At 45.4% G+C, this 25980-nt stretch overlaps 2 protein-coding genes across 4 annotated transcripts in view; both read right to left on the minus strand.

The window, feature by feature from the left end:
• The window catches only part of LOC109896252 (ankyrin repeat and sterile alpha motif domain-containing protein 1B-like), a 90406-nt gene extending 87451 nt beyond the window's left edge, over window positions 1-2955 (minus strand). Inside the window, exon 1 of the mRNA XM_020490529.2 lies at window positions 2284-2955. Coding sequence (XP_020346118.2) covers window positions 2284-2414 — 131 coding nt within the window. The 5' untranslated portion in view covers window positions 2415-2955. The remainder of the gene's footprint in view (window positions 1-2283) is intronic.
• Window positions 2956-5776: 2821 nt separating this feature from the next.
• Window positions 5777-25980, minus strand: part of LOC109896549 (UHRF1-binding protein 1-like) — a 43258-nt gene continuing 23054 nt past the window's right edge. The window contains exons 12-23 of one of the 3 annotated variants that reach the window (XM_031831473.1): window positions 25792-25933; window positions 24715-24911; window positions 23661-24416; window positions 22431-23089; window positions 19667-19821; window positions 16214-16386; window positions 13989-14139; window positions 13720-13776; window positions 12263-12519; window positions 12078-12186; window positions 9408-9562; window positions 5777-8529 (exon numbers count right to left, since the gene is read on the minus strand). In XM_031831473.1, the coding sequence (XP_031687333.1) occupies window positions 8401-8529; window positions 9408-9562; window positions 12078-12186; window positions 12263-12519; window positions 13720-13776; window positions 13989-14139; window positions 16214-16386; window positions 19667-19821; window positions 22431-23089; window positions 23661-24416; window positions 24715-24911; window positions 25792-25933 (2940 nt within the window). In that variant the 3' untranslated portion in view covers window positions 5777-8400. The other 2 variants (XM_031831474.1, XM_031831475.1) reach the window with 2 other exon arrangements.

The following is a 25980-nucleotide window of genomic DNA, read 5'->3' on the forward strand; positions in this document are numbered from 1 at the left end:
GTACATGTGAACTACGACCGTGTACACCTGGTACACGTGAACACCTGGTACACAACCGTGTACACCTGGTACATGTGAACTACGACCGTGTACACCTGGTACACGTGAACACCTGGTACACGTGAACTACGACCGTGTACACGTGAACTACGACCGTGTACACGTGAACTACGACCGTGTACACGTGAACTACGACCATGTACACCTAGTACACGTGAACTACGACCGTGTACACCTAGTATACGTGAACTACGACCGTGTACACCTAGTATACGTGAACTACGACCGTGTACACCTATTATACGTGAACTACGACCGTGTACACCTATTATACGTGAACTACGACCGTGTACACCTATTATACGTGAACTACGACCGTGTACACCTAGTATACGTGAACTATGCCCGTGTCCAGCTAGTATACGTGAACTATGCCGGTGTACACCTAGTATACGTGAACTATGCCCGTGTACACCTAGTATACGTGAACTATGCCCGTGTACAGCTAGTATATATGAACTTTGCCCGTGTACAGCTAGTATACATGAACTATGCCCGTGTACAGCTAGTATACATGAACTATGCCCGTGTACAGCTAGTATACATGAACTATGCCCGTGTACAGCTAGTATATATGAACTATGCCCATGTACAGCTAGTATATATGAACTATGCCCGTGTACAGCTAGTATATATGAACTATGCCCGTGTACAGCTAGTATATATGAACTATGCCCGTGTACAGCTAGTATATATGAACTATGCCCGTGTACAGCTAGTATATATGAACTATTCCCGTGTACAGCTAGTATATGTGAACTATGACCATGTACAGCTAGTATATGTGAACTATGTGATGCCAGCAGTCTTGTGGGACTGGTACAAAATGAAACTTCAAAATACTGTACTACATGGCAGGTGATATGTACATATTGTTGTTTGATTCCTTTTCCAAATTGAACTGTAAGATGTAAATATTGGTGTTTTTATTGTTCCTGGAGGCTGTTGCCATGGTGATGTACAAGCCTACCCTTTAGCTCCATCTCTTCACGTGCAGTTTAAGCATGCGCACAAACACAGTTCCCATGTTCCCCCTCCCTCTTGCTTCCAATTCTCTCTTCCTTCATAGGCGTACGCCCTTCCCATCTTCAACTATCTTGTTCCTCACTCTCTCCCATCAGTGCACCTCAACACGGCTGTGAAAGCAAAGCACTGCTGCACGGCCTGAGGTGATGCTCCTCCCGTACGCCCGGTCCTTTGATCTAACTGATCACCTATCTGTCCTCTCTTCTTTATTGATAGAGATGGAAGGAGAGGCCTGGAGGAAAGGGACTATTCTCACAGTCTAAAGTTGTCTTTATACGAGGCTACAAGGTTCCGTTTTGGCCTGAAAGAATATCCTTTTATAAGTTTACAGCATAACATACCGCCAGCCATTCAGCAACATATCACAAACACTTGGACTATGTTATGGTGATTTAATAGTAGCCTATTTAAATGTATCAATGACGGCACACTGGCATAGGTCTACACACCATGAGGCCTTCAACAGACCCTCAATAGGCACTGAGTGTTTAGGCTACTGATCAATGCCAAATATTCATGCTGGTTGCTCCGACTAGACGTAACATAGTAGACATATTTTGGGGTACCTCCAAGTCGTATGATACTGTATGGAAGAATGGTCTGGTTACTTAAGACAGAAATGAATGCTATTTGATTTGGAACATATCATACGGATTGGAGAACGTAACATATCCTACTAAATGGAGGGATACATAAGAACGTCCCAAACCATACTAATTGCGCTGAGACCAGGGTGAACTTGACAAATATATCTACAATGTAACATCAACATTTGCAACAGCAATTGATATGCGTATTAGGCTACAGGTCATTGCTGGCAACACCACCTTCAGACAAAACCATGCATCATTATAATGTATAGCCAGGGTCAGTGTAAAAGTGCACAACAATTTGACAGCTGTCAAGATTGATGTAGCCAATCTTATGCACAGTTTGTGCGCCGAGTTTATACGCAAATCCCCTTCTCGGGCACAAAGACTACAACCAGGCTTTAGCAGAGCCTGCCTCTGGCTTTCCTGAATTCACATAAAGTAATTGGTCTCATGATATGTCAGTTTGCGTAAGTGTGCTATGCTCCAACTTTGGCGCAACAGCCCGTCTTTTTCAACGTAGACCATCAATATAAGTATGTCAATAGTAGTATCAACAAGGCAATCATCATATGACATGAACATGTATGTTGACGACTTCGTTTACCTCAGTAGGTTTGGCAGAGGTATGGAGCCCGAGGCTGTCCCCAGGATTCCCCTTTTCCCACTCAGTAATTTCTCCACCAGGACCACATTCCCGGTCCGGGCCGCTTCTAGTAGTTCTTGCTCCTTCCCCATCCCGACCGAACTTCTTATTTTCCCGGATTTCTAATCCAAAACCGGTATGTAGAAAGAGAATAACGGCGGTGGGGATCCCCCTTCACTGTATCTTGTGAAAAAACATCTCAGTGTGTTGTTTTTACTGCATGTTGCAGTAAGCGTTCCCTCAAATGGGTAGGTTACCGTCCGCGGTGTGCTGCAAGGTTGGCAGGCTCAGTTGCAGAACGAGTCCATTGTCGAACCGAACGCAGGAATGAAGAACCGTAAATAGCGCATTTTGCACGGTGCTGCCTGCTGCAGCTGGCTCGAGGGAACTAAGAACAAGCCGGTTGCCAAACCCAGACCGCCACTCGTTCTCTTCTCTCTCCGTTCGGCTATTTTCTCCTCTCTTCTCTCTCCGTGTAGCCCAACAAACACGCTGTGTCGTGTCCTCTCGTTGTATATCTGTCTGTTATTGTAGCATCCCAATCGCTCCCTCTTTCTTTCTCAGTTCTCCACTTTCTTCGAACCGCACTCACTAGAGTGCCTAATGGTATCCTGCCTAATACGTTGTACAGTATGGGCGTGGATGGCGGGTTACAGCACCAACCGGAGGCGAAAAGGCTTTGTATTTTATTGGCTCATTTAAGAAAGTCACAGGTTATATAAAAAGGCTCCTATATTCGGATAGCAGTCAGCTTTAGGAGGAATATCGATTTGTATATTCCACTATTGAGCGAATAAGGGGTGCACATTTCATTATTATTGGTTTATCAAGATAACCGTCCAAAATACATAAATCAGTGGATGCTGTAAAACAAATATATAGTGAAAATAATAGCAGCCTTGTTCTATGCCACCTGTTTGTGTGACAAAACAAGCAAGAGACCCATGTTTTTTGAAGATCTGCTCTGTCCATTGACAGGCTTGGATTGAGACACACCCCTTTTGTCAATCTCTTCCTGCCTTGCCAGAAGATTTAAAAATATGTTTTATTTAAACTTTATTTAACTAGGCAAGTCAGTTAAGAACATATTCTTATTTACAATGAAGGCCTACTCTGGCCAAACCCTCCCCTAAACCGGACAACCCTGGGCCAATTGTGCACCGCCCTATGGGACTCCCAATCACGACCGGTTGTGATACAGCCCAGGATCAAACCAGGGTCTGTAGTGACACTGGATCTCAGTGCTAGAAGCGTCTTAGACCGCCACTCAGTGACCTGCAGAGAATACACAGTTATTGACTAGTTCACTATCTTGGTAACAATGCTGTAAATTAAGGAACACACACACATAGTTGTGTGATTGTGCCCTGGCCCCTGTCTGGAACTCTGATGTGAGCTCAGTGCATTGCTTCCTGTGAAGAGAAGAACGTCATCTATCTATCTATCTATCTATCTATCTATCTATCGAGAGGAGAGAGGAGAGAGAGAGAGAGGAGAGAGGAGAGAGGAGAGAGAGAGAGGAGAGAGAGGAGAGAGAGAGGAGAGAGGAGAGAGAGAAAGAGAGAGAGAGAAAAAAAAAAAGCTGCAGCCCCATCGGGTGTTGGATAGAGATACTACAATCTGACTGTCAGGGGAGAGCAGCAAAGCTGATCTCATAAGCCAAATCTATTCCATAGCAGAACCACAGACACATACAAGACAGTCCTTGTTTCACTCCATTGTTTAGCTGTCGCTCGGTCATTTCATTGGTAGATGAGAGGAGAAATGTGTGCTTCAAAACGAGTCAAACCTATTAAATGATGTCTTTTTTTCATTTTCTACTCTTCTCCTTTCTGATTTTGAACTGGATTATGTGACAAAACCACAGCAAGGGGCGCATTCAGCAAGGCAAAACGTTTTTGGAACATTCAGATCATAATATGCTATAAAAAACTAAGTTTAACTCTGAAACATACCATAAGGAGTTACCTTGGCTATTTTCATGGCATTTCTATCTGCAACATTTGACTATTGAATGTGGCTCTGGGTGACAACAGGGGAACCTACAGTCAATACCCATACCTACCAGTAGATGTCAGACTTGGACTGCTTTTCTGTCTTCATCAAGGACGTTGGCAGCATACACAACAGTGGACAGTAAGGGATCTGTCTCAATCCATCCATGTCCTCTCTTTGACTACTCGGATCGAAAGACCTGACCACAATTCACTATAAGCAGTCTAGCACATTTAATATGGCCGACATCACAGGGCCATTTTTCTGATCTGCAGACAGTGGTTTCTGTTGCTCTTCGCTCATCAGGGGAAGTCCCTTCTTCATAAGGTGTTTCGGTGCGGTCCACGACACCTTCTGAAGGGTGCGCCCATCGTGTTGATCTGGCCCAATCAGGTGGCTTGTCCACTGCTCCTCCCACTTAAGCCAGAGCCATTGAGATGCCTTCTCTGGCTCCTTTTCAGTTAATCTTTCCTCAATTCCTTTTCAAAAAACACTGGAGAAGGCCTGAGTGGAGGGATCTTGGACCATCCCCTTCAATACATTTGAGAATGAGGCCAGGCGATACTCTAGAATCCTCAAATTTAAATCTGGACTTCTAAGCCAGTTCCACTGCTTTTTTCTCCGCTCGACATGGGACACCAGGTGGTGCTATTCATTCTCAGGTAGAACAAAAAAAACAGCAGCACTCTGGACTACCAGGGTAGGATTTGATTACTCCTGGCCTAGGATGTGAGGAGTCACAAATACATATTGAGAATGAGCCTGGCCTCCTGTCTATCTATGTGGCAGACCTTTCGCTGTGTTCCCTTTACTCCTCAGTGCCCTCTACTGGTAGACACTTGGTCTTCAATCCCTTGTCAATGTCTGATACTTTCAGCAGCTTCCTCTATCCACTCCTCCCATGGAAGTGTTTGCTCTGTCCCGTTAGTGGACTGGTGGAAGTTCCCTTGTCCAGATGCACCAGGTTTAAACCCCACACAATTCACTAGAAAGACAGATGACCTTGGGTGTGCACCATGTTTCATAAGATTTACATTTTGATCATTTATCTGATACTGGATTATGTGACAAAACCACAGCAAGGGGCGCATTCAGCAGAGGGACTTAGTGAATTCAACTTAAAAAGGGCAATTCCGCCACTTTTCAACCGCATATTCATTATTGCCATCAACATACCTGTCTACACATGTTTGAAAATAACTGTTTTTAAAATGTATTTACTTTTGATGTCATTGGGCATAGAAATGTGCCATTTTCAAATAGGCAGACACTGGTATTGTGCTGAAGACAATGTAATTGAGATTGGAATTGCCCTTTAAGGTAGATAGGTAAAACAACCACATCACAATCATTGTAAGTAAAAGTTCCCTCAATAGAAGCTATCAGCATAATCATTGCTAGTAAGAACAGACAAGTGCAAGGAAGTCAAGTAGAACAGTATGACAATTGAGAAAAACAATTATTGGATACCTTTTTATTTTCATCAGTAGCTCAGCAGCTTCGACAGACAAATAGGTTCTCAGGAGGCGGAGGCGAAGCTCCCAGGAGAGGAGCGGCTGAGCAGGTCAAGGGAGGAGCTATTGTAGAGGGGGCGGGTCCGTTTGGACCAGGAAGTGGATGAGAAAGTTATCTCCGGGGAGGGCAGCCTTTAAAGTACAATCAAGCATTCAAATCCTACCAGCCATTCAAGTTGTCAGTGTTGAGCAGGTAAGTGAACCTGCATCGTATCAAGGCAGAGCGCAGACAGCACAGCTTGGAAAGACATTCAGCTGGACTGAACTAGGCCTAGGCTGAGCTAGGTCCACAATTTGGATAGTTAAGGACTTTAAAGTAGAAAAAGTATGTATTCCCAAACTGTGCCCTTTTTGAAGGACTAGGATGGGGTCATTCGAGTGAGCCTGCCAGTGAAAACCAAAGAAAGACCAGTTGTCATCGTTGGTGTAAACAGAACTACCTTTACCTTCTTTGGTTTTGTTTTAGGGTAGTTGTGTTTTTACTTGATCTCATTGCCATACGGGACAGAGAACCTGCAGACTGCACCTTTAAAGAGAGGCAAGCCATTGTAATCCGTCAGCAAATCTCATGCTACTACTGGAAACGTCCCTGTGTAAGACGTGATGCTTCAGACAGAACTGCCTTCTGGCTGAATTGTGTGTGAGCCAAAAGCATGTTCCAAAGGGGAAATCAAGCTCTATTCTACAACACTCCAAGGCTTCCCCAACAGACAAGCATGGAGCAGCAGCAGATATGGGCACGACGTCACGTGGGTGAAAACTACACATGTATAATTATGCAAATATAGAATGCACGCACAGAAAAGCACATGCCTGTGTTTCCCCTCCTGCACTGGGAGGAGTTACCTAACGTAGCAGGCGTAAAATAAATGCCTGAAACTGGATCCTTTACAACAAATCTTGACGAGGAGGGGGGAGGAGTCAGGGAGGTTCTCTTCTGCAACATTCAACCAATCCAGTACATGTGGAGGAGAAGATGGAGCGTCACCTTGTTAATGTCCAAAAGTGGAAGTCGCGTCACAGGCTCTTTCCATTTCCCCTTAAAACCTGATCGTACGGTGTTGGGCTCGGCAGAGGCTAGGCAAGAGCTGTATTCATTAGTCGCAGACCTTTGCAAAACAACGTTTCGCAACGGCAACGGAATTTACTCTAGGAACTTAACGGAAGCAAAGGCCGCAAACAGAACCAACGAGGGGGGACCTACCTGAATTTGTCCAATCGTTGCAAAACGTTTTCCGTTTGGAGTAAATGTGTTTAGTTGCAAAACGTTTTGAACAGAAAATACATTTTTGTAAAGGAATTCAAATAATGAATACACCCCCGGCTTTATCCTCATAGGAGAAAAGAGATGGTAATTGCTCTCCATATTAGTGTTCTTTCCACTCATTGGATGTTCGAGAGATGACAGAATAGTGTTCTCAACCGGATTGGACGATGCTTTCGTACAGGGATCGTATTTACAGTGAATGTAGTTAAAAAGTGCTGGACACACAACTAGCTATTTACATGTAGAAAAATAGTGGGGAATAAACAGTGCAGTGGGACATTATGGGCATTGTAGACATCAACTAGATGGAATGGAAGAAAAGTACATGTGAAAATATAGAATTGTAGATTTTCCTTTTCAATTATATGAAATGCTTGTTTTAGTTACATGACAAATACATGTTGAACACACTGCACAACCATTCAGAATTCTGTAGAAAACATTGTGTACGCTTTGCCCATCATAAGTACATTACCATACACACACCAAATACAATTGGTTCAGCGCTAGATATTTTTTTTTTCATAAGCACCAAATTACATGTTCGGTTTCAGCGCAGTGCAAAATAAGTCTATTTTTAAGACATTCCTCCAAAGATATGACATTCAGTGTCTCACCCCACCCAGGCAAGCCCCTCCCATCAAAGGTTATATTACATATAGAAGGTATCGATTCGGGGAGGGCAACTCCCCCCCCCCCCCCCCCCCCCCGAGACTAACATTCAGGACTCCCACCCCACCTCCCTAGCCCCTCCATTCCACTTGAGGGCTGTTTAATTTAGATTCGTCCCCTCTCCCCTTCATCCCTCCTTACGCTCCCATATTTAGGAGGCTGCTCTGGCTTGCAGTCGGATTACTGGAGAGACTGAACATTAACTTACTGCATAAAGAGAGCAACTCAAAACAAGCACAACAATCACATAAAACAAGCATGTGTACTGCAGTCCTAGTCCCAGCCCAGGGACGACACGGTAGCACTGTATCGAGGAGGGGATGAAAGTCTAACACTGTCCACTCTCCAGTTCCTCTACTGGGGGTAGGGATGAGGGTGGTAGGTAGGCTGAAGTGAAAAAGTAGACCCCCTCTCTGGTTTTCAGGGACTGCGTGTGTGTGGTCTAGTTCTTAGGTGACCAGTTCTTCATAAGAACAGGCTTGAATGACCTGGCTGATGCTTGAATAATACTTGTGTGATGCTATATCAAGTAGCTCCAGTATCCAGCACCCCCTCTCTCCTCTCTGCTTCCCCCCTGTGGTGATATGCAGCACTACAGGCTGGTGGTCACTGGGCCTCTGGTGGCCTACCCTAGCTGTTGCTCACTTTGAGACTCTTCATGCGGTGCAACAGGGAGTCCTTCTCCATTTGGGCCTCAGCTAGAGCCATCTTGGCTTTGGAGAGCTCCAGTTTCAAACACTCGTTCTCCTCTATCAGCAGCTAGGGGTAAACAGAAGAGATGGTGTTGATAAGCGTGGTGGTTAAATTCCTATGAAAGAGTGCAGGGCATAACATTTTATTTTTGGTCCACCAGCCAGTCAGATTTTTTACCAGCCAAAATATTTTCTCCCCGCTAAAATTACACAAAACAAAAAGCGCGGTTTGTAATGTATCCAAAACAAATGCATTACTAGAAAGAAGTAATGTGGTATATTGTTTAATTGAATTTGTGACTTGAGTACACACAAAATATCACAGATGAGACAAAGATTTTCACCTGCCCCTTTAAGGGCCGGAGGTTACCATGGTAACGCTACTCCAGTCATGTTTTGTGGCTGTGAGATCGAGTCTGACTAGTAGAAGCGGCATCTTCGCTTCCCGAGCAGTTGAAACGCAAACATGGAAAAACAACCTAGCTAGTGAACAAAACAATGTAAATAGCCGAGAAACACAACTGTGTCACTTCAGACTTTTGTTTCAAGTCAATTTTACCAACTTTATTGCCTGTGCGCAGCGCTTCTAAAAATGGTATATTTCACTCAGCACTTCACATGCGCAGTGTTGCAGCGCAAAGTGGAATAGGCTACATAGGATATGCAGTTTTAACTTTGTGCGATTAATTTACAAGCTATGAAACAAAACGGTGGAAATAATTTGAAAACAAATATTGCAGTATTTATTTTACATGTGATCATACTTGCTTATTTTTATTCATAAATGAGAGTAATGCTCGCACTGTGGAGCCCTGACCCCCCGCCAACATGGCTGGTGTAAATAGACATTCTTACCTGACAAATCAAAAATCAACCCTCATTTGGCAGGTGGCGGGTGTTCATTTCAGGCCCTGGATGAGTGGGTGGTGTGTGTGGACTACTCACCTGTTCTTTGTTGGAGGGGGTTGTGCTAGGGCTAGGAGGGCCAGGGGTCTGTGTGGCCTTGAGAGTGCTGCTGACCACACTCTCAGGGACTGGAGACAGACCACTGTCAATCAATTGGACTTCTTTCTTAGGCCCCGCCTCAGACGCATTTTCCACTGTGACAACAGAGAAGGTGGGCAGGGAGTGGGTGAAAGGTAGAAATAAACTTGAAAGGCATGTCATTGTATGATGATGAAATGAGACGGTGTTGGGGAGGAGGGTGTGTGTGCGTGTATATAAGTGAGGCAGTGTGTGTTTGTGTATGAGTGAATGTGTGAGACTATGTGCACGCGTAAGAGTGCGCGTGAGAGAGTGAGGCAGTGTGCTGCCTCAGATTGTATGATGGCAATTTCCATATACTCCATAATGTTATGAAGAGTGATCAGATTAATTGGAAAGTCCCTCTTTGCCATGCAAATGAACTGAATCCCCAAATAACATTTCCACTGCATTTCAGCCCTGCCACAAAGGGATCAGCTGACATCATGTCAGTGATTCTCTCATTAACACAGGTGTGAATGTTGACGAGGACAAGGCTGGAGATCACTCTGTCATGCTGATTGAGTTTGAATAACAGACTGGAAGCTTCAAAAGGAGGGTGGTGCTTAGAATCATTGTTCTCCCCAGACCTTAATTCCATTGAGAACTTGTGGTCAATCCTCAAGAGGCAGGTGGACAAACAAAAACCCAAATTCTGACAAACTCCAAGCATCGATTATGCAAGAATGGACTGCCATCAGTCAGGATGTGGCCCAGAAATTAATTGACAGTATGCCAGGGCTGATTGCAGAGGTCTTGAAAAACAAGGGTCAACAATGCAAATATTGACTCATCAACTTCATAATAATTTGCATCAACTTCATGTAATTGTCAATAAAAGCCTTGACACTTATGAAATGCTTGTAATTATACTTCAGTATTCCATAGTAACATCTGACAAAAATATCTAAAGACACTGAGGCAGCAGACTGAAAATTAATATGTCATTCTCAACTTTTGGCCACGACTGTATATACAGTTAAAGTCAGAAGTTAACATACAATTCGTTTGGAGTCATTAAAACTCGTTTTTCAACCACTCCACAAATTTCTTGTTAACAAACTATAGTTTTGGCAAGTCGGTTAGGACATCTACTCTGTGCATGACACGTAATTTTTCCAACAATTGTTTACAGAGATTATTTCACTGTATCACAATTCCAGTGTCAGAAGTTTACATGCACTAAGTTGACTGTGCCTTTAAACAGATAAGAAAATTCCAGAAAATGATATCATGACCGTAAGAAGCTTCCGATAGGCTAGTTGACATCATTTGAGTCAATTGGCGGTGTGGATATATTTCAAGGCCTACCTTTTAGCGCAGTGCCTCTTTGCTTGACATCATGGGGAAATCAAGAGAAATCAGCCAAGACCTCAGAAAAAAAATGGTAGACCTCCACAAGTCTGGTTCATCCTTGGGAGCAATTTCCAAATGCCTGAAGGTACCACGTTCATCTGTACAAACACCATGGGACCACGCAGCTATCATACCGCTCAGGAAGGAGTTCTCTGTCTCCTAGAGATGAATGTACTTTGGTGCGAAAAGTGCAAATCAATCCCACAACAGCAAAGGACTTTGTGAAGATGCTGGAGGAAACAGGTACAAAAGTATCTTTATCCACAGTAAAATCGATATAACCTGAAAGGCCGCTCAGCAAGGAAGAAGCCTCTACTCCAAAACCCCCATAAAAAAGCCAGACTACGGTTTGCAACTGCACATGGGGACAAAGATAGCACTTTTTGGAGAAATGTCCTCTGGTCAAAAATAGAACTGTTTGTCCATAATGACCATCGTTATGTTTGGAGGAAAAGGGGGAGGCTTGCAAGCCGAAGAACACCATCCCAACCGTGAAGCACGGGGGTTGCAGCATCATGTTGTGAGGGTGCTTTGCTGCAGTAGGGACTGGTGCACTTCACAAAATAGATGGCATCATGAGAGGGGAAAATGATGTGTATATATTGGAAGCAACATCTCAAGACATCAGTCAGGAAGTTAAAGCTTGGTCGCAAATGGGTCTTCCAAATGGACAATGACCCCAAGCATACTTCCAAAGTTGTGGCAAAATGGCTTAAGGACAACAAAGTCAAGGTATTGGAGTGGCCATCAAAGCCCTGACCTCAGTCCTATAGAACATTTGTGGGCAGAACTGAAAAAACGAGTGCGAGCAAGGAGGGCTACAAACCTAACTCAGATACACCAGCTCTGTCAAGAGGAATGGCCCAAAATCTACCCAATTTATTGTGGGAAGCTTGTGAAAGGCTACCTGAAACATTTGACCCAAGTTTTAAAAAATGTAAAGGCAATGCTACCAAATACTAATTGAGTAAGTAAACTTCTGACCCACTGGGAATGTGATGAAAGAAATAAAAGCTCATAAATAACTCTACTACTATTCTGACATTTCACATTGTTAAATTAAAAGTGGTGATCCTAACTGACCTAAAACAGGGAATTTTTACTAGGATTAAATGTCAGGAATTGTGAAAAACAGAGTTTAAATGCATTTGGCTAAGGTAAGCTTCCAACTTCAACTGTATGAGTGAATTTGTGAGGCAGTGTGTGTGTGAGAGTGAGGCAGTGTGTGTGTCTCACCCCCTATAGAGAAGGCTCCATCGTCTGTCCTGTGGATGAGCAGGTTGGCGATGTGCAGGGTGATGGGGGTGGGATCAGGGTCAGACGGGTTGTCACGGAGACCATCATCCTGCAGAGGGGGACAGAGGTTAATGTGTCTGTGGTTAATGCGTCTGTGGTTAATGTGTCTGTGTGTTCATCCCCACCTTCAGGTCGATGTGTGTGTCCCTGACGCTGATCTCCATCGGGAGGACCTGGGGGGCGGAGTCATCCTCCAGGAAGTGAGCCAGGTTCCTTAGCGACGACATGAGGAAGCTGGCCCGGTAGCCGTGGAGACGCAGCTGGAGGAAACCGTTGGTCTCGGCCAGGGGGGAGTGGGTGGCAGCACAGGGCCCGCTCTCCAGCCGAGCCCTGACCTCCGGGAGATGGGTGGTCCCGTCTGAATTGGCCTCCAGACCACCACCTAGCGAGGGGACGAGGAGAGTAGAGGAGAGAATAATCAGGCAATAATCAATCAATTCCCATTAAAAAGAGAAGGCATAGATTGTATTGCAGCCAAACAGAATCACTGCAACCACAACTCAAAGAAAAGGCTCAGCGATGGCCGCTCGGCAGGCATACAACCAGACATGGCCTTACTGCTGACGCCAGTCTATGAATCCATTTCTAAAGCAAGGGCCCTTCTGGGGGGTGGGGGTACTGATCCCATACAACTATTTAAAGGCCAGTGAAGTGTCACAGCAGCTGCACCCACGCAGACACACATTAATACTACAACAACGCATCGGTCACTGCCTCAGTCAGGAAGGAAGGAGAGATGGAGGGAGGAAATGGCAGACGTGAGAGAAGGTAAGAGATAAAAACAGAAATGGTGAGAAAGTGATAAAGGAGAGCGAGACAGAGCGGGGTAGGAAAGGAGAGCGAGAGAGAGAGGGGTAGTGAAGGAGAGAGATGGGGATTGTGCTGTGAAAGAGGGAGGAGGCGGAGCTGAGCGAGCGAGCACTGCCTCATAGTACTGGGGCTAAATATGGACCTCAACAACCCCTCTTAAATATTCACACACGTTGGAGGTGACATGCTGGAGACACACATGCATACACCCTGTGGTGCCACAAAAACACATACCGACACTGGGTTTAATGTAGCTGGTAATGGGAGCAAAACCCCCATTAGTGCTAATGCATCGTCTCACTGCAGCAGTTAGACACACACACACCCCTTGAGAGACACACTGCAGTTACATACCCTTGAGACACACATTGCAGTCACACATTGTGTGTGTGTGTGTGTGTTCTTTTACTATCCTTGTGGGAACCAGAAGTTCTCACCAGGATAGTAAAACAAGGAAAATCGTGGGGACATGTTGCCAATCCCCACAAGGAAAAACACTATTTATGGGCTTAGGGGTTAGGTTCGGGGCTGGCTACAATTAGGGTTAGGTTTAGGGGTTTGTGGTTAGGGAAAATATGATTTTGAATGGGAATCAATTGTTTGGTCCCCACAAGGATAGTAAATCAAACTTGTGTAGCAAAAATACAAATTACTATCTGTCATTTCATACCAATGATGAAATCAGAGACACACTAAAACACACAAACAGGTAGTAGCACTTGTGCGTAAGCTTGCATTTGCCTACCCATGCTTATGTTCCACACACACATACCTTCGCTGCCTGGGGCAGGGGGTACAATAGTGCTGCCCTGAGCAGTGGGTACCATACCTGCAAGAGTTATGGAAGGGTAAACCAAGTCAATTGGGAGTGTGTGGACATAACCCAGCTATAGATAGTACTCTAAGAAACTGGGGAATCGCCAAACTGCAGTGTGTGTGAGTGCAATGTGTGTGTACTAGCCCAGATGTATGCATGCATGTATATATGCGTATGAGCATATACATTTGTGTGTCTACGCATGCGTCTGTGTGTGTCTTCACCCAGGCTGCGGTTGCTGAGGTATTGTCGGAGGCTGACGTTTCCCAGCTGTGTGGGTCTGACGCAGCCCACCTCCAGAGACACAGCCGTGCTCTCCCCTCGCACTTCCATCCCCCCACACACACACTGCACCTTCAGCACCAGCACCGACACCTGGGAGGGAGAGAGGCATTAAGTTGGATAAGAGAGTCAGCTAAAATGAATAAAAATTTAAGTTAATTCAATCAATTCAGAAAGTGGGGTAAAGTGATAGTTCAGGAAATGAAAAATGCTCATATGTGTATATATATATACATATATATACATATACATATATATATACATATACATACATATATATATATACACACATATATACATATATACATATACACATATATACATATATACATATACACATATATACATATATACATATACACATATATACATATATATATATATATATACACATATACACATATATACACATATATACATATACACATATATACATATATATATATACATATACACATATACATACATATATATATATATATACACATATATACACATATATACATATATATACACATATATACACATATATATATATATATATATATATATACATATGCATGTACAATGCTTTCGGAAAGTATTCAGACCCCTTGACTTTTTCCACATTTAGTTACGTTACAGCCTTGTTCTAAAATGGATTAAATAAAACATTTTCAATCTACACACAATACCTCATGAAAGAAAAACGTTTTTTAAAATTGTTTGCAAATGTATTAAACATAAAAAACAGAAATACTTTATTTACAGAAGTATTCAGACCCTTTGCTATGAGACTCGAAACTGAGCTCAGGTGCATCCTGTTTCCATTGATCGTCCTTGAGAAGTTTCTACAACTTGATTGGAGTCATTCTGTGGTAAATTCAATTGATTGAACATGATTTGGAAATGCACACACCTGTCTATATAAGGTCCCACAGTTGACATGTCAGAGCAAAAACCAAGCCATGAGGTCGAAGGGATTGTCCGTAGAGCTCTGAGAAAGGATTGTGTCGAGGCACAGATCTGGGGAAGGGTACCAAAACAGTTCTACAGCATTGAAGGTCCCCAAGAACACAGTGGTCACCATCATTCTTAAATAGAAGAAGTTTGGAACAACCAAGACTCTTCCTAGAAATGGCCGCATGGCCAAACTGAGCAATCGGGGGAGAAGGGACTTGGTCAGGGGGGGGTGACAAAGAACCCAGAGTTCCTCTGTGGAGATGGGATAACCTTCCAGAAGGACAACCATCTCTGCAGCACTCCACCAATCAGGTCGTTTGGGTAGAGTGGCCAGACGGAAGCCACTCCTCAGTAAAAGGCACGACAGCCCGGTTGATGTTTTCCAAAAGGTACCTAAAGACTCAGACCATGAGAAACAAGATTCTCTAGTCTGATGAAACCAAGACTGAACTCCTTGGCCTGACCACTAAGCGTCACATCTGGAGGAAACCTAGCACCATCCCTACGGTGAAGCATGTTTGTGGCAGCATCATGCTGTGGGAGACATGTCAGGATCAAGGCAAAGATGAACAGAGTAAAGTGCAAAGAGATCCTTGATGAAGTCCTGAGTGCTCTGGAGCAGGTTCTCAGACTGTGGCAAAGGTTCACCTTCCAACAGGACAACGACCTTAAGCACACAGCCAAGAAATCACAGGAGTAGCTTTCAGACAAGTATCAATGTCCTTGAATGGCCCAGCCAGAGCCCGGACTTGAACCCGATCAAACATCTCTGGAGAGATCTGAAAATAGCTGTGCAGTGACACTCCCTGTTCAACCTGACAGAGCCTGAGAGGATCTGCAGAGAATGTTAGAAACTCACCAAATACAGGTGTGTCAAGCTTGTCGCGTCATACCCAAGATTCCAGGCTGTAATCGCTGCCAAAAAGGTACTGAGTAATGGGTCTAAATACTTATGTAAATGTGATTTATTTTTAATACATTTGCAAAAATGTCTTAAAACCTGTTTTTGGTTTGTAATTATGGGGTATTGAGGGGGGAAAAAAACAATTTAAATCGATTTTATAACAAGGCTATAACGTAACAAAATGTGGAAAAAGTCAAGGGGTCTGAATACTTTCCGAATGCATTGTATAGTGTGCGTGTATGCATGTGTGTACAGCACGGTGTCTGTTCATGTGTCCATGCCTGAATGTGGGCATACATTTCCTGTGCATGTGTGTATTACCATGTCTTTGGTAGGTTCGTCGATGCTCTGGGAGGTGGCACTGACAGTATCTGGTGAGCCAGCACCGTCCTGCTCCCCTGTGCCCATTGCCGCTACTGCTGCTGCCTTCTTGGCAATTTCTGTGGCACTCTGCTCCCTCACCACATCCTTAAAGCCTGAGATGGACACGTCGTCTGTGGACACAGAATGTATTATTATATGGTGGTCTACTACCAATACATTGATAAATACCAGACAAAAACCTAAACTCAATTAAGGTCAAAAAAGATATGAAAGTTATGAAAACTTAGAACACTAAAGAGGCCTTTCTACGGACTCTGAAAAACACCAAAAGAGGGTGTTTTTCAGGGTCCCTGCTCATCTGCATGAACATTCCTTAGGCATGCTGCGAGGCATGAGGGCCGCAGATGTGGCCAGGGAAATAAATTGCAATGTCCGTACTGTGAGACGCCTAAGACAGCGCTACAGGAAGACAGGACGAACACCTGATCGTGGCAGACCACGTGTAACACCTGCACAGGATTGGTACATCCGAACATCACACCTGCAGGACAGGTACAGGATGGCAACAACAACTGCCCGAGTTACAGTAGGAACGCACAATCCCTCCATCAATGCTCAGACTGTCCGCAATAGGCTGAGAGAGGCTGGACTGAGGGCTTGTAGGCCTATTGTAAGGCAGGTCCTCACCAGACATCACCGGCAACAACGGCGCTTATGGGCACAAACCCACCATCACTGGACCAGACAGGACTGGCAAAAAGTGCTCTTCAAAGTTGTATCACCAGGGGTGATGGTCGGATTTGCATTTATCGTCGAAGGAATGAGCGTTACACCGAGGCCTGTACTCTGGAGCGGGATTGATTTGGAGGTGGAAGGTCCATAATGGCCTGGGGCGGTGTGTCACTGACCGAGCTTGTTGTCATTGCAGGGAATCTCAACGCTGTGCATTACAGGGAAGACATCCTCCTTTCTCATGTGGTACCCCTTCCTGCAGGCTCATTCTGACATGACCCTCCAACATGACAATGACTCCAGCCATACTGCTCGTTCTGTGCGTGATTTCCTACAAGACAGGAATGTCAGTGTTCTGCCATGGCCAGCGTAGAGCCCTGAGCTCAATCCCATTGAGCATGTCTGGGACCTGTTGGATTGGAGGGTGAGGGCTAGGGACATTCCCCCCAGAAATGTCCGGGAACTTGCAGGTGCCTTGTGGAAGAGTGGGGTAACATCTCACAGCAAGCACTGGCAAATCTGGCACAGTCCATGAGGAGGAGATGCACTGCAGTACTTAATGCAGCTGGTGGACACACCAGATACTGACTGTTACTTTTGATTTTGACCCCCCCCCCTTTAGTCACAGACACATTATTAAATTTCTGTTCGTCACATATGTGGAACTTGTTCAGTCTGTCTGTTGTTGAATCTTATGTTCATACAAATATTTACACATGTTAAATTTGCTGAAAATAAACACAATTGACAGTGAGAGGACATCTTTATTCTGGTATAGAGCACATCAGCTCACAACTGCCATATCCTGGACAAACTATGGAATAGAAAGAACAAGAACTTCCGACTTCAACTGTAGCTCCGAACAATGCAGTAAAACAAGTATGCAATCAATGAGCTATGTTGAGAATACAGGACACACAACCCCACAGCAAAATGGATAGAATGGCAGGAAATAGCTTCCGGACCGGAGTCTGGAATATAAACATATATATGTGAATGGTGTGTATAAACAGTATATTCATAGAAAAGGTGTACAGCAGTAGATACGTATATAGGATGATCCATGACTACCATAAAGTATATACATATGAAGTGGGTAAATCAGTATGTAAAAATTATTATGTAAATAGGGCAGCAGTCTCTAAGGTGCAGGGTAGAGTACTGGCTGTTAGCTGGCTAGTGACAGTGTCTAATGTTCAGGCCAGGGTACTGGACAGAGGCCAGCTAGTGATGACTATTTAATAGTCTGATGGCCTGGATATAGAAGCTGTTTATCAGTCTCTCTGTCCCAGTGTTGATGCACCTGCATGGTCTCCATCTTCTAGATGGTAGCGGGGAGAATGATGATCTTCTTGGCCTTTGAAACACCGGGTGCTGTAGATGCCCCCGATGATGCGTTGGGCTGACCGCACCACCCTCTGGAGAGCCTGGAGGTTGCGAGCGGTGCAATTGCCGTACCATGAGGTAATGATGCTCTCAATGGTGCATCTGTAGAAGTTTGTGAGGGTCTTACTAGCTAACCAAACTTACTCATCGTCTGTGCGCGCGCGTGTTGATTTGGTCTCCACCAGCCACGTTCATGACACACAGGTTAAAATACCAAAACCTACTGTGAACCAACTATATTAATTTGGGGAGAGGTCGAAACGTAAATTAAACATTCATGGACATTTAGCTAGCTTGCTGTTGCTAGTTAATTTGTCCTAGGAGATAAACTTTGGCTTGTTATTTTATCTGAAATGCATATGGTCCTTTTTTGAGCTGGCTCTTTGTAGAATTTTGACCTATTTTGAGTCATACAAAATCGTGTGTTCTCTACTCCAACAATGAATCCACAGATAACTAACTTGGTTTCCCCTTTTTCTCTTTGATTAGTCTCTCCTTGTTCATCATTCTTCTTCTGTGGATTTTATATTGCGGTTGGCAACCATCTTTAAGGTGCATGAACGCCACCAACTGGCCTGGAGTGTGGACCTCATTTCATCTTTCAATCACCCACGTCGGTATATGCTCCTAAAAACCAATGAGTAGATAGGAGAGGCTGGACTTGCAGCGAGTCAAGCTTCTAAAATAGAGCCAAGTTATATTCCTGGTAGGCAGACGCCTGTTGACGTGCCCGAGCAGTGGATGAAATGATTGAACATGTATATGAACATTTATTTTGCAACGCGGCTGGTTTGATCAGCATATTAGTGGCCAAGATTAATTTCTTCAGCATCCTGAGGTTGAAGAGGCTTTGTTGTGCCATCTTCACCACACTGTCGGTGTGAAGGAACCATTTCACATTCTCAGTGAGGAACTAGAAGCTGTTGACTATCCACTGCCTGTCGATGTGGATGGGGGCGTTCTCTCGCTGCGGCCTCCTGAAGTCCACGATCAGCTCCTTCGTTTTGTTGACGTTGAGGGAGAGGTTATTTTCCTGGCACCACTCCACCAGGGCTCAACTCTTCCTTGTAGGCTGCCTCATTGTTGTTAGTAAAATCAGGCCTACCACTGTTGTGTCGTCAGCAAACCTGATGAATGAGATGTAGACGCGCATGACCACACAGTCATGGGTGAACAGGGAGTTTAGGATGTGGCCGAGCACCAGAGGGGCCCACGTGTTGAGGGTCAGAGTGGTGGACGTGATGTTGCCTTCCTTCACCACCTGGGGTCAGCCCGTCAGGAAGTCTAGGACCCAGGGCCCTGTGTGTGTGTGTGTGTGTGTGTGGTTCCTACCCCTCTCCAGCAGGCTGTATGTGTCTGTGTCTCCATCCTCCATCAGGTAGCTGTCTATGGAGAGGTTGTCCAAGGACTGCAGAGACGGAGTCTTCTTCATGTTCTTATAGGACACTGAGAAACTGGACTGGGAACGCTCCCTCATCAGACGCCCACTGGAACACAAACAAACAGAGTGAGTGTGAGTGTGAGAGAAGAGTGAGGGGAAAGAAAAACAGGAGTACTGTGGACCTCAAGGCTTGGATATGAATAGCCCTGCGCCCCATTTCCCAAAAGCATTTTAAGGCTGAGTTCATCATCAGAACCATTGAGCTGGTCTTAACAATGAACTTAGCCTTAAGATGCTTTTGGGAAACTGGGCTCAGGTCTAGACCGTTGACCTAGCCAAGGCTATCTGCTACTAGTCACCAGATAAAGGCTACACACACTATTCACCGGGTACACACACCAACTTGCAGCGTGTAAATGTATACAGACCCACAGATATACACCCAACCACAGACAATTCTACATGCACACATTCAGATACAACGTGTAACAGATATTTAAAGGAATGCGGACACACACAGACAGACCCATAGCGTGTCTTACATGTTGGAAATAGAATATAGAGAGGTGGACCGGGTGTTTGAGGAGCTGAGCCGGTCAGAAACCACTGACAGACTGCCTTTCCTTTGTAGAGAAAGAACACACACCACCCCCCCCCCGCATGGGTCAGAGCAGAGGACACACTGAGCTACAGAATAGCAGTCAGAGAAAAAAACACACACACACACAAAAAGACCGACGCACACCTTGTATGGGAGCACAGTGGACAAGGCAGAAACACACACAAATGAACAAACGCCTCTTATGGGTGACAACATTGATATTGTGACGTATAGGGCAGGTACAGTGAGGTCACTGTATTTACACAGACATGATGTAGTACTACAGACTGATGTGATGGGACTGACCAAGTAACAGTAAAGTAACATTAAATGATACTTTACTAAGCTGGGCATGAATAAGTGAGTAACTGTAATGACATCTGCAGGAAGAATTTTTGTGACTGTGTCTTGCAGTAATAGGAGTGACTGTTTATTTAAAGCTTGTCATAAGTCCTCTGAATGAGTGTTACGGTCTGCCTGCCGATTGGCCTGCATTTCCCACTGCTGATCTGGCGACCGGGACATGCACCAAGTCACAGTAAAGATGTTCTTATTGTTTGCTTTGGAGTGAATCATCACTGAATGTTTTACAGACTGACCGTCTGAATAGCTGAACAATATGTTATGGAAGTAACGGAATCAGTGTTCCTCTGGAGAAATGGGTAGCAGTAACGGGGAAAGGTCAGGGGGTTTAACTCCCCCACTGTTTTGGGGGTCCCCCCCCAGATAATTTTTATGCAGAAGGACTGAGAAGCTCACTTCTGGTGACTTTTTAAAAGGACATTCTATCAAATTATGTTGACACCAACCAAAATATAATATCTACCTCAAGAAATTAGCCAAATAACATTGGTAAAATTAGTTGTTTAAATTGTAACATAGTGGACCTTGCTTATAGCCTATGCATGGTTCATATGATCAGGTATGCTATTAGCAATAAGCATTATCACCTGTATCCCAACTGATGCAGCATAGTGGCTAGAAATAAAAGGGCTGAGGCATGGGGTAGCCTATCTGCATTTACCCTGTTGGGCTAATCATTAGTAGAGTCCTGCATCGGGTCAGATACACATGGGTGAGACAAAAATAAATCCAATCAGCTGGCGGGTGGAATAAACAAAACTTTTCAAACCGTGGGTCGGTTCGTGGTTCAGAACAATTACATTGCGGGTCGGGAAACATTTTAAAATCAAGTTAGACTTTGAAAACCCAGGCGCTTGTTGTGTTGTTAATTCCACTCTGTGAGCGGCGAGACAGACATAAGTCTACCAGCCAAGCAGGCATTAAAATGTTCTAATTTGTCCACGTGCAGCGCTTATGTTCCCTCTCCCCACCAGATCATTTTTATTTATTTAACTAGGCAAGTCAGTTAATTAAGAACAAATTCTTATTTACAATGACGGCCTACCTCAGACGACTCTGGGCCAGTTGTGCGCCGCCCTATGGGACTCCCAATCACGGCCGGTTGTGATACGCTTTGTAATGTGTTGTATTTTTCCTGGGTAGCCTAGGTTACGTGAAAATGGCTAACGTAGGCCTACCCGGAGGGGAAAAAAGGTTGTGATAAAGGAATAGGCTACATCACCGTGGAAATGTGCTGCGAGAGTGAAATCTCGAAGTGCAAGCAGGTAGGCCTATTTTCGATCATTCAGTTAATTCGAAGTTATTAATTCCATTCATTCAGCGTTCCTCCATACGCAGGCCATATAAAGAGTAAACCGGTGCGGCTGATAAAAGTGAGCAGCCGATTTTAGAGTCTGGGAATTCCCTCCCTATGACACTCGTAATTTGAACGCGCCTCGAGAGGAATATTGATCTTGCATAACAAGATAACAAGCAGATTATGTAAATAGATAAACTATTATACTGTGGGGTTGTCTGATTTTGTCTGCAGAGGGAAAGTAAATGTGGATTGTTCCAGCATCTTCAAAGTACACCTCGGTATACTTTTTTTTTTGCCGTGGCGCCACAGCTAAATGACTGCAGTGGAAACACTGAACTGAATACCTGGTCATTGACAGTGGCTACAGGTCTAAATAGCTGGAAAAGGACTGTTACGGTAATGACAGTCTAAATAACCAGACTGTATTATGATAATGACGGAACGGAATTACCTGGACATAGACTCAGGCAATCTGGCCCCAGGGTTCTTCTCGTTCCAGTCTTTGGTGGAGAGGGGGTCTGAGAGAGTGGGGTCTGCCCCGGAGGACTCACCCTGCTGGGCTTTACAATCAACTCCGGTCCCCGGCTCCTCTCCCCCAGTCCAGGCCTCCAGGGAAGCCTCTCCCAACTCCTCTGAACTCGATCTCCCTGTCCTCTCGTCAAGAGAAGCCTTCAGGTTGGGGGCAGAGGCAGGGATGAGAGGGGCGGGGCCTTGCGTTATCCCACCCTCTACCCCACACATAAGCTGGTCCACTGTACAGCTTCCCTTCGCCCCAGCCCCCTCCACGTGGGTTCCTCTATCCCCCCCCTCCCCTCCGTCACTCCCAGTCTCCAAGGTGCATCTACTCTCCGAGGGGGACAACTCCGACCCTAGGGGGGAACCAGGACCCTCGGGCTGGGGTACCGGCTTCAAGAGGAGGGCTACCTCTGCACTTTTGAGCAGGATCCCCACACAGGCACTGAAGGGCTGTTGGTCTGGAGGGGGGTCCGATGTGGTCTTTGCCTTGTCTCGTTTGGAGCCCATCCCCTCCAGGTCCTGTTGCAGGGTGTGCTGCAAGGCTTTGATGCTGCGCTGCAGCCGCATCAGGAACATGTACTGCCTGTGGCTCACCTGGACACACACATTATACTCATAACTACACACACTTCAGCATTCTCAAATAAACACAGTGTAACACATGTTGGTTCACATTATATGCACACGTCATACATTAATACAAAGTGTATAAAACATTAGGAACACTTCCCTAATATTGAGTTGCGCCACCACCCTTTTGCCCTCAGAACAGCCTCAATTCATCGATGCATGGACCCTACAGGGTGTGGAAAGCGTTCCTGGCCCATGTTGACTCCAATGCTTCCTGCAGTTGTGTCAAGTTGGCTGGATGTCCTTTGGATGGTGGACCATTCGTGATACACATGGGAAACTGTTGAGTGTGAAAAACCCAGCAGCGTTGCAGTTCTTGACACACAAACCAGTGCACCTGGCACCTACTGCCAAAACCCGTTCAAAGGCACTTAAATATTTTGTCTTGTTCATTCACCCTCTGAATGGCACACACACGTGGCATCAATAAGGGATCAGACTGACCAGGAAAATAAAATGTTCCAAATGTTTTGTACACTTAGTGTACACACACACACACACACACACACACACCAAAATATGAATCATGACTCACCTGAGCACTCAAATGCTTTTGTACGTGCACTAACATGTGCATGTCTGCCTCCTTACTGGAAGAGGAAGACGAGGAAGGTGGGGGGATGTTGTCCAGGGACAGTGGCTTGTGAAACCCATTGCTAGGCGGCAGCGAGGCCTCTGTTGCCGTGGCGTCCGTAACAGTACTATAGTACTCCTTCAAAAGCCTCTTCCTCTGCAGACGTCCAACGGTATCCACAGGCTCGCTCCTGGCCAGGCCTGCAGCTGCAGAAAGGGGCGTTCTCTGCCCTCTCGAAGCCCCGCTCATTAGCCGCTCCTGGTGCTGGGCATGTCTGACCGGCTGGCACGCCCACAGAGTGAGGGGGAAGGCGTCAACGAAGGGCTGGGGCCGCCCCTTCCCCTCGTAGTCCACCCAGAACTGGGCAAAATGAACCGCCCACAAGTCTGTGGCAGCTGGCATTTTGAGGGCATCCACGCCCAACGAGGGCGACACCAACCCTTTATACACATTGTGCAACATAGTGTCCTGCTCATGCGCATGGCGCTGGAAAACGGGGTGGATCACCGGGAAGGAGGTGGAGGAGCGAGGGAAGGAGGAAAAGGTGGTGGAGAAAAACTGTTGTTCTTGAAAGGAGAGGAGGAGGGCTTCCAGGTGGGAGCGGGAGCAGTTGGGGGGGTGGCGGGTGTTGGTGGCCACCATCTCCGAGCATTGGACAGAGACGGAGCGGGGGAGGTCCTGGGGATAGGAGGAGTCCCTGTCCGTGGGCACTACCAACTGTGGTGGGGGAGAGAGGAAGAGAAACACAGTATTAGAAAATATACATAGAGGTCATCAATGTGTACAAGATGACTAATGAGAGTAATTTCCAATCTGTTGAAATGTAAAGACTATGCTCCAACAGAAATGGAGTGTGTTGACCTTTAAGGGCTTTTTTCACAGCAATGGTAGCGTTTGCATTTCTCAACTGACTGAATCAAAGTGTCCAAGGAGTCAATATGAGTGTGTGTGTGATTTGAACAGCAACATAACATCATGACAGAGCCTGTGGTTGTGTATCCTTTCTGCCCTCTACCTTCAGCATTAGTCCGTCCACCCTGATGTCGATGTGCTCGTCAGGCTTCTGTTCCTCGTCGTTGAGCTTGTAGAGCTCCATGAACTGTTCCAGGCTCTGCCTCAGGTCCAGCGTAAACAGGTTGCACCACACCAGGCTCCTGGGGTCCAGCACCAGCTGCAGCGCATTCAGCTGCACATACAGGTTGGGGCAGGGGACTGCAGGAGGTGGGGAAGAGAAGATGATATAATAATCAATGCAAGGGACTGCAGGAGGTGGGGAAGAGAAGATGATATAATAATCAATGCAAGGGACTGCAGGAGGTGGGGAAGAGAAGATGATATAATAATCAATGCAAGGGACTGCAGGAGGTGGGGAAGAGAAGATGATATAATAATCAATGCAAGGGACTGCAGGAGGTGGGGAAGAGAAGATGATATAATAATCAATGCAAGGGACTGCAGGAGGTGGGGAAGAGAAGATGATATAATAATCAATGCAAGGGACTGCAGGAGGTGGGGAAGAGAAGATGATATAATAATCAATGCAAGGGACTGCAGGAGGTGGGGAAGAGAAGATGATATAATAATCAATGCAAGGGACTGCAGGAGGTGGGGAAGAGAAGATGATATAATAATCAATGCAAGGGACTGCAGGAGGTGGGGAAGAGAAGATGATATAATAATCAATGCAAGGGACTGCAGGAGGTGGGGAAGAGAAGATGATATAATAATCAATGCAAGGGACTGCAGGAGGTGGGGAAGAGAAGATGATATAATAATCAATGCAAGGGACTGCAGGAGGTGGGGAAGAGAAGATGATATAATAATCAATGCAAGGGACTGCAGGAGGTGGGGAAGAGAATAGAGATTGGAAACTAGAAATGAGTGGAGGGGGAAGAGAAGAGAGGTAACGCACTAATGCGTTCACCTTTCCCTCAGCACTAACACACCCAATTCACATAAACATCAAGTCAAGACTTCAAACAGTTCAATTAGATGAGTTAGCGCTAGGCTGGAGCAAAACCTGTATACCCTGTATGATGAGGGTCTAGGAACCAAAAACTAGGAACTGAATGAGAGTAGGAACCAATCTTACTGGGGTAGTCCTTTCCGTCAGGGAAGTAGTATTCGGTGAACTCGACGTGGATGGCAGGCATCTCAGGAGGGAGGTACAGGGACTTCTTATTACAGGAGATCATGGCCTTAGGGCTGGAGCGACGCTGGTCTGCTGTGGACACCTGATACACACACACGGGATGAGGTCAGTATGAGAAGTGGGTGGATC

The sequence above is a fragment of the Oncorhynchus kisutch genome, linkage group LG9 (assembly GCF_002021735.2).
Source record: "Oncorhynchus kisutch isolate 150728-3 linkage group LG9, Okis_V2, whole genome shotgun sequence".
NCBI lineage: Eukaryota > Metazoa > Chordata > Actinopteri > Salmoniformes > Salmonidae > Oncorhynchus > Oncorhynchus kisutch.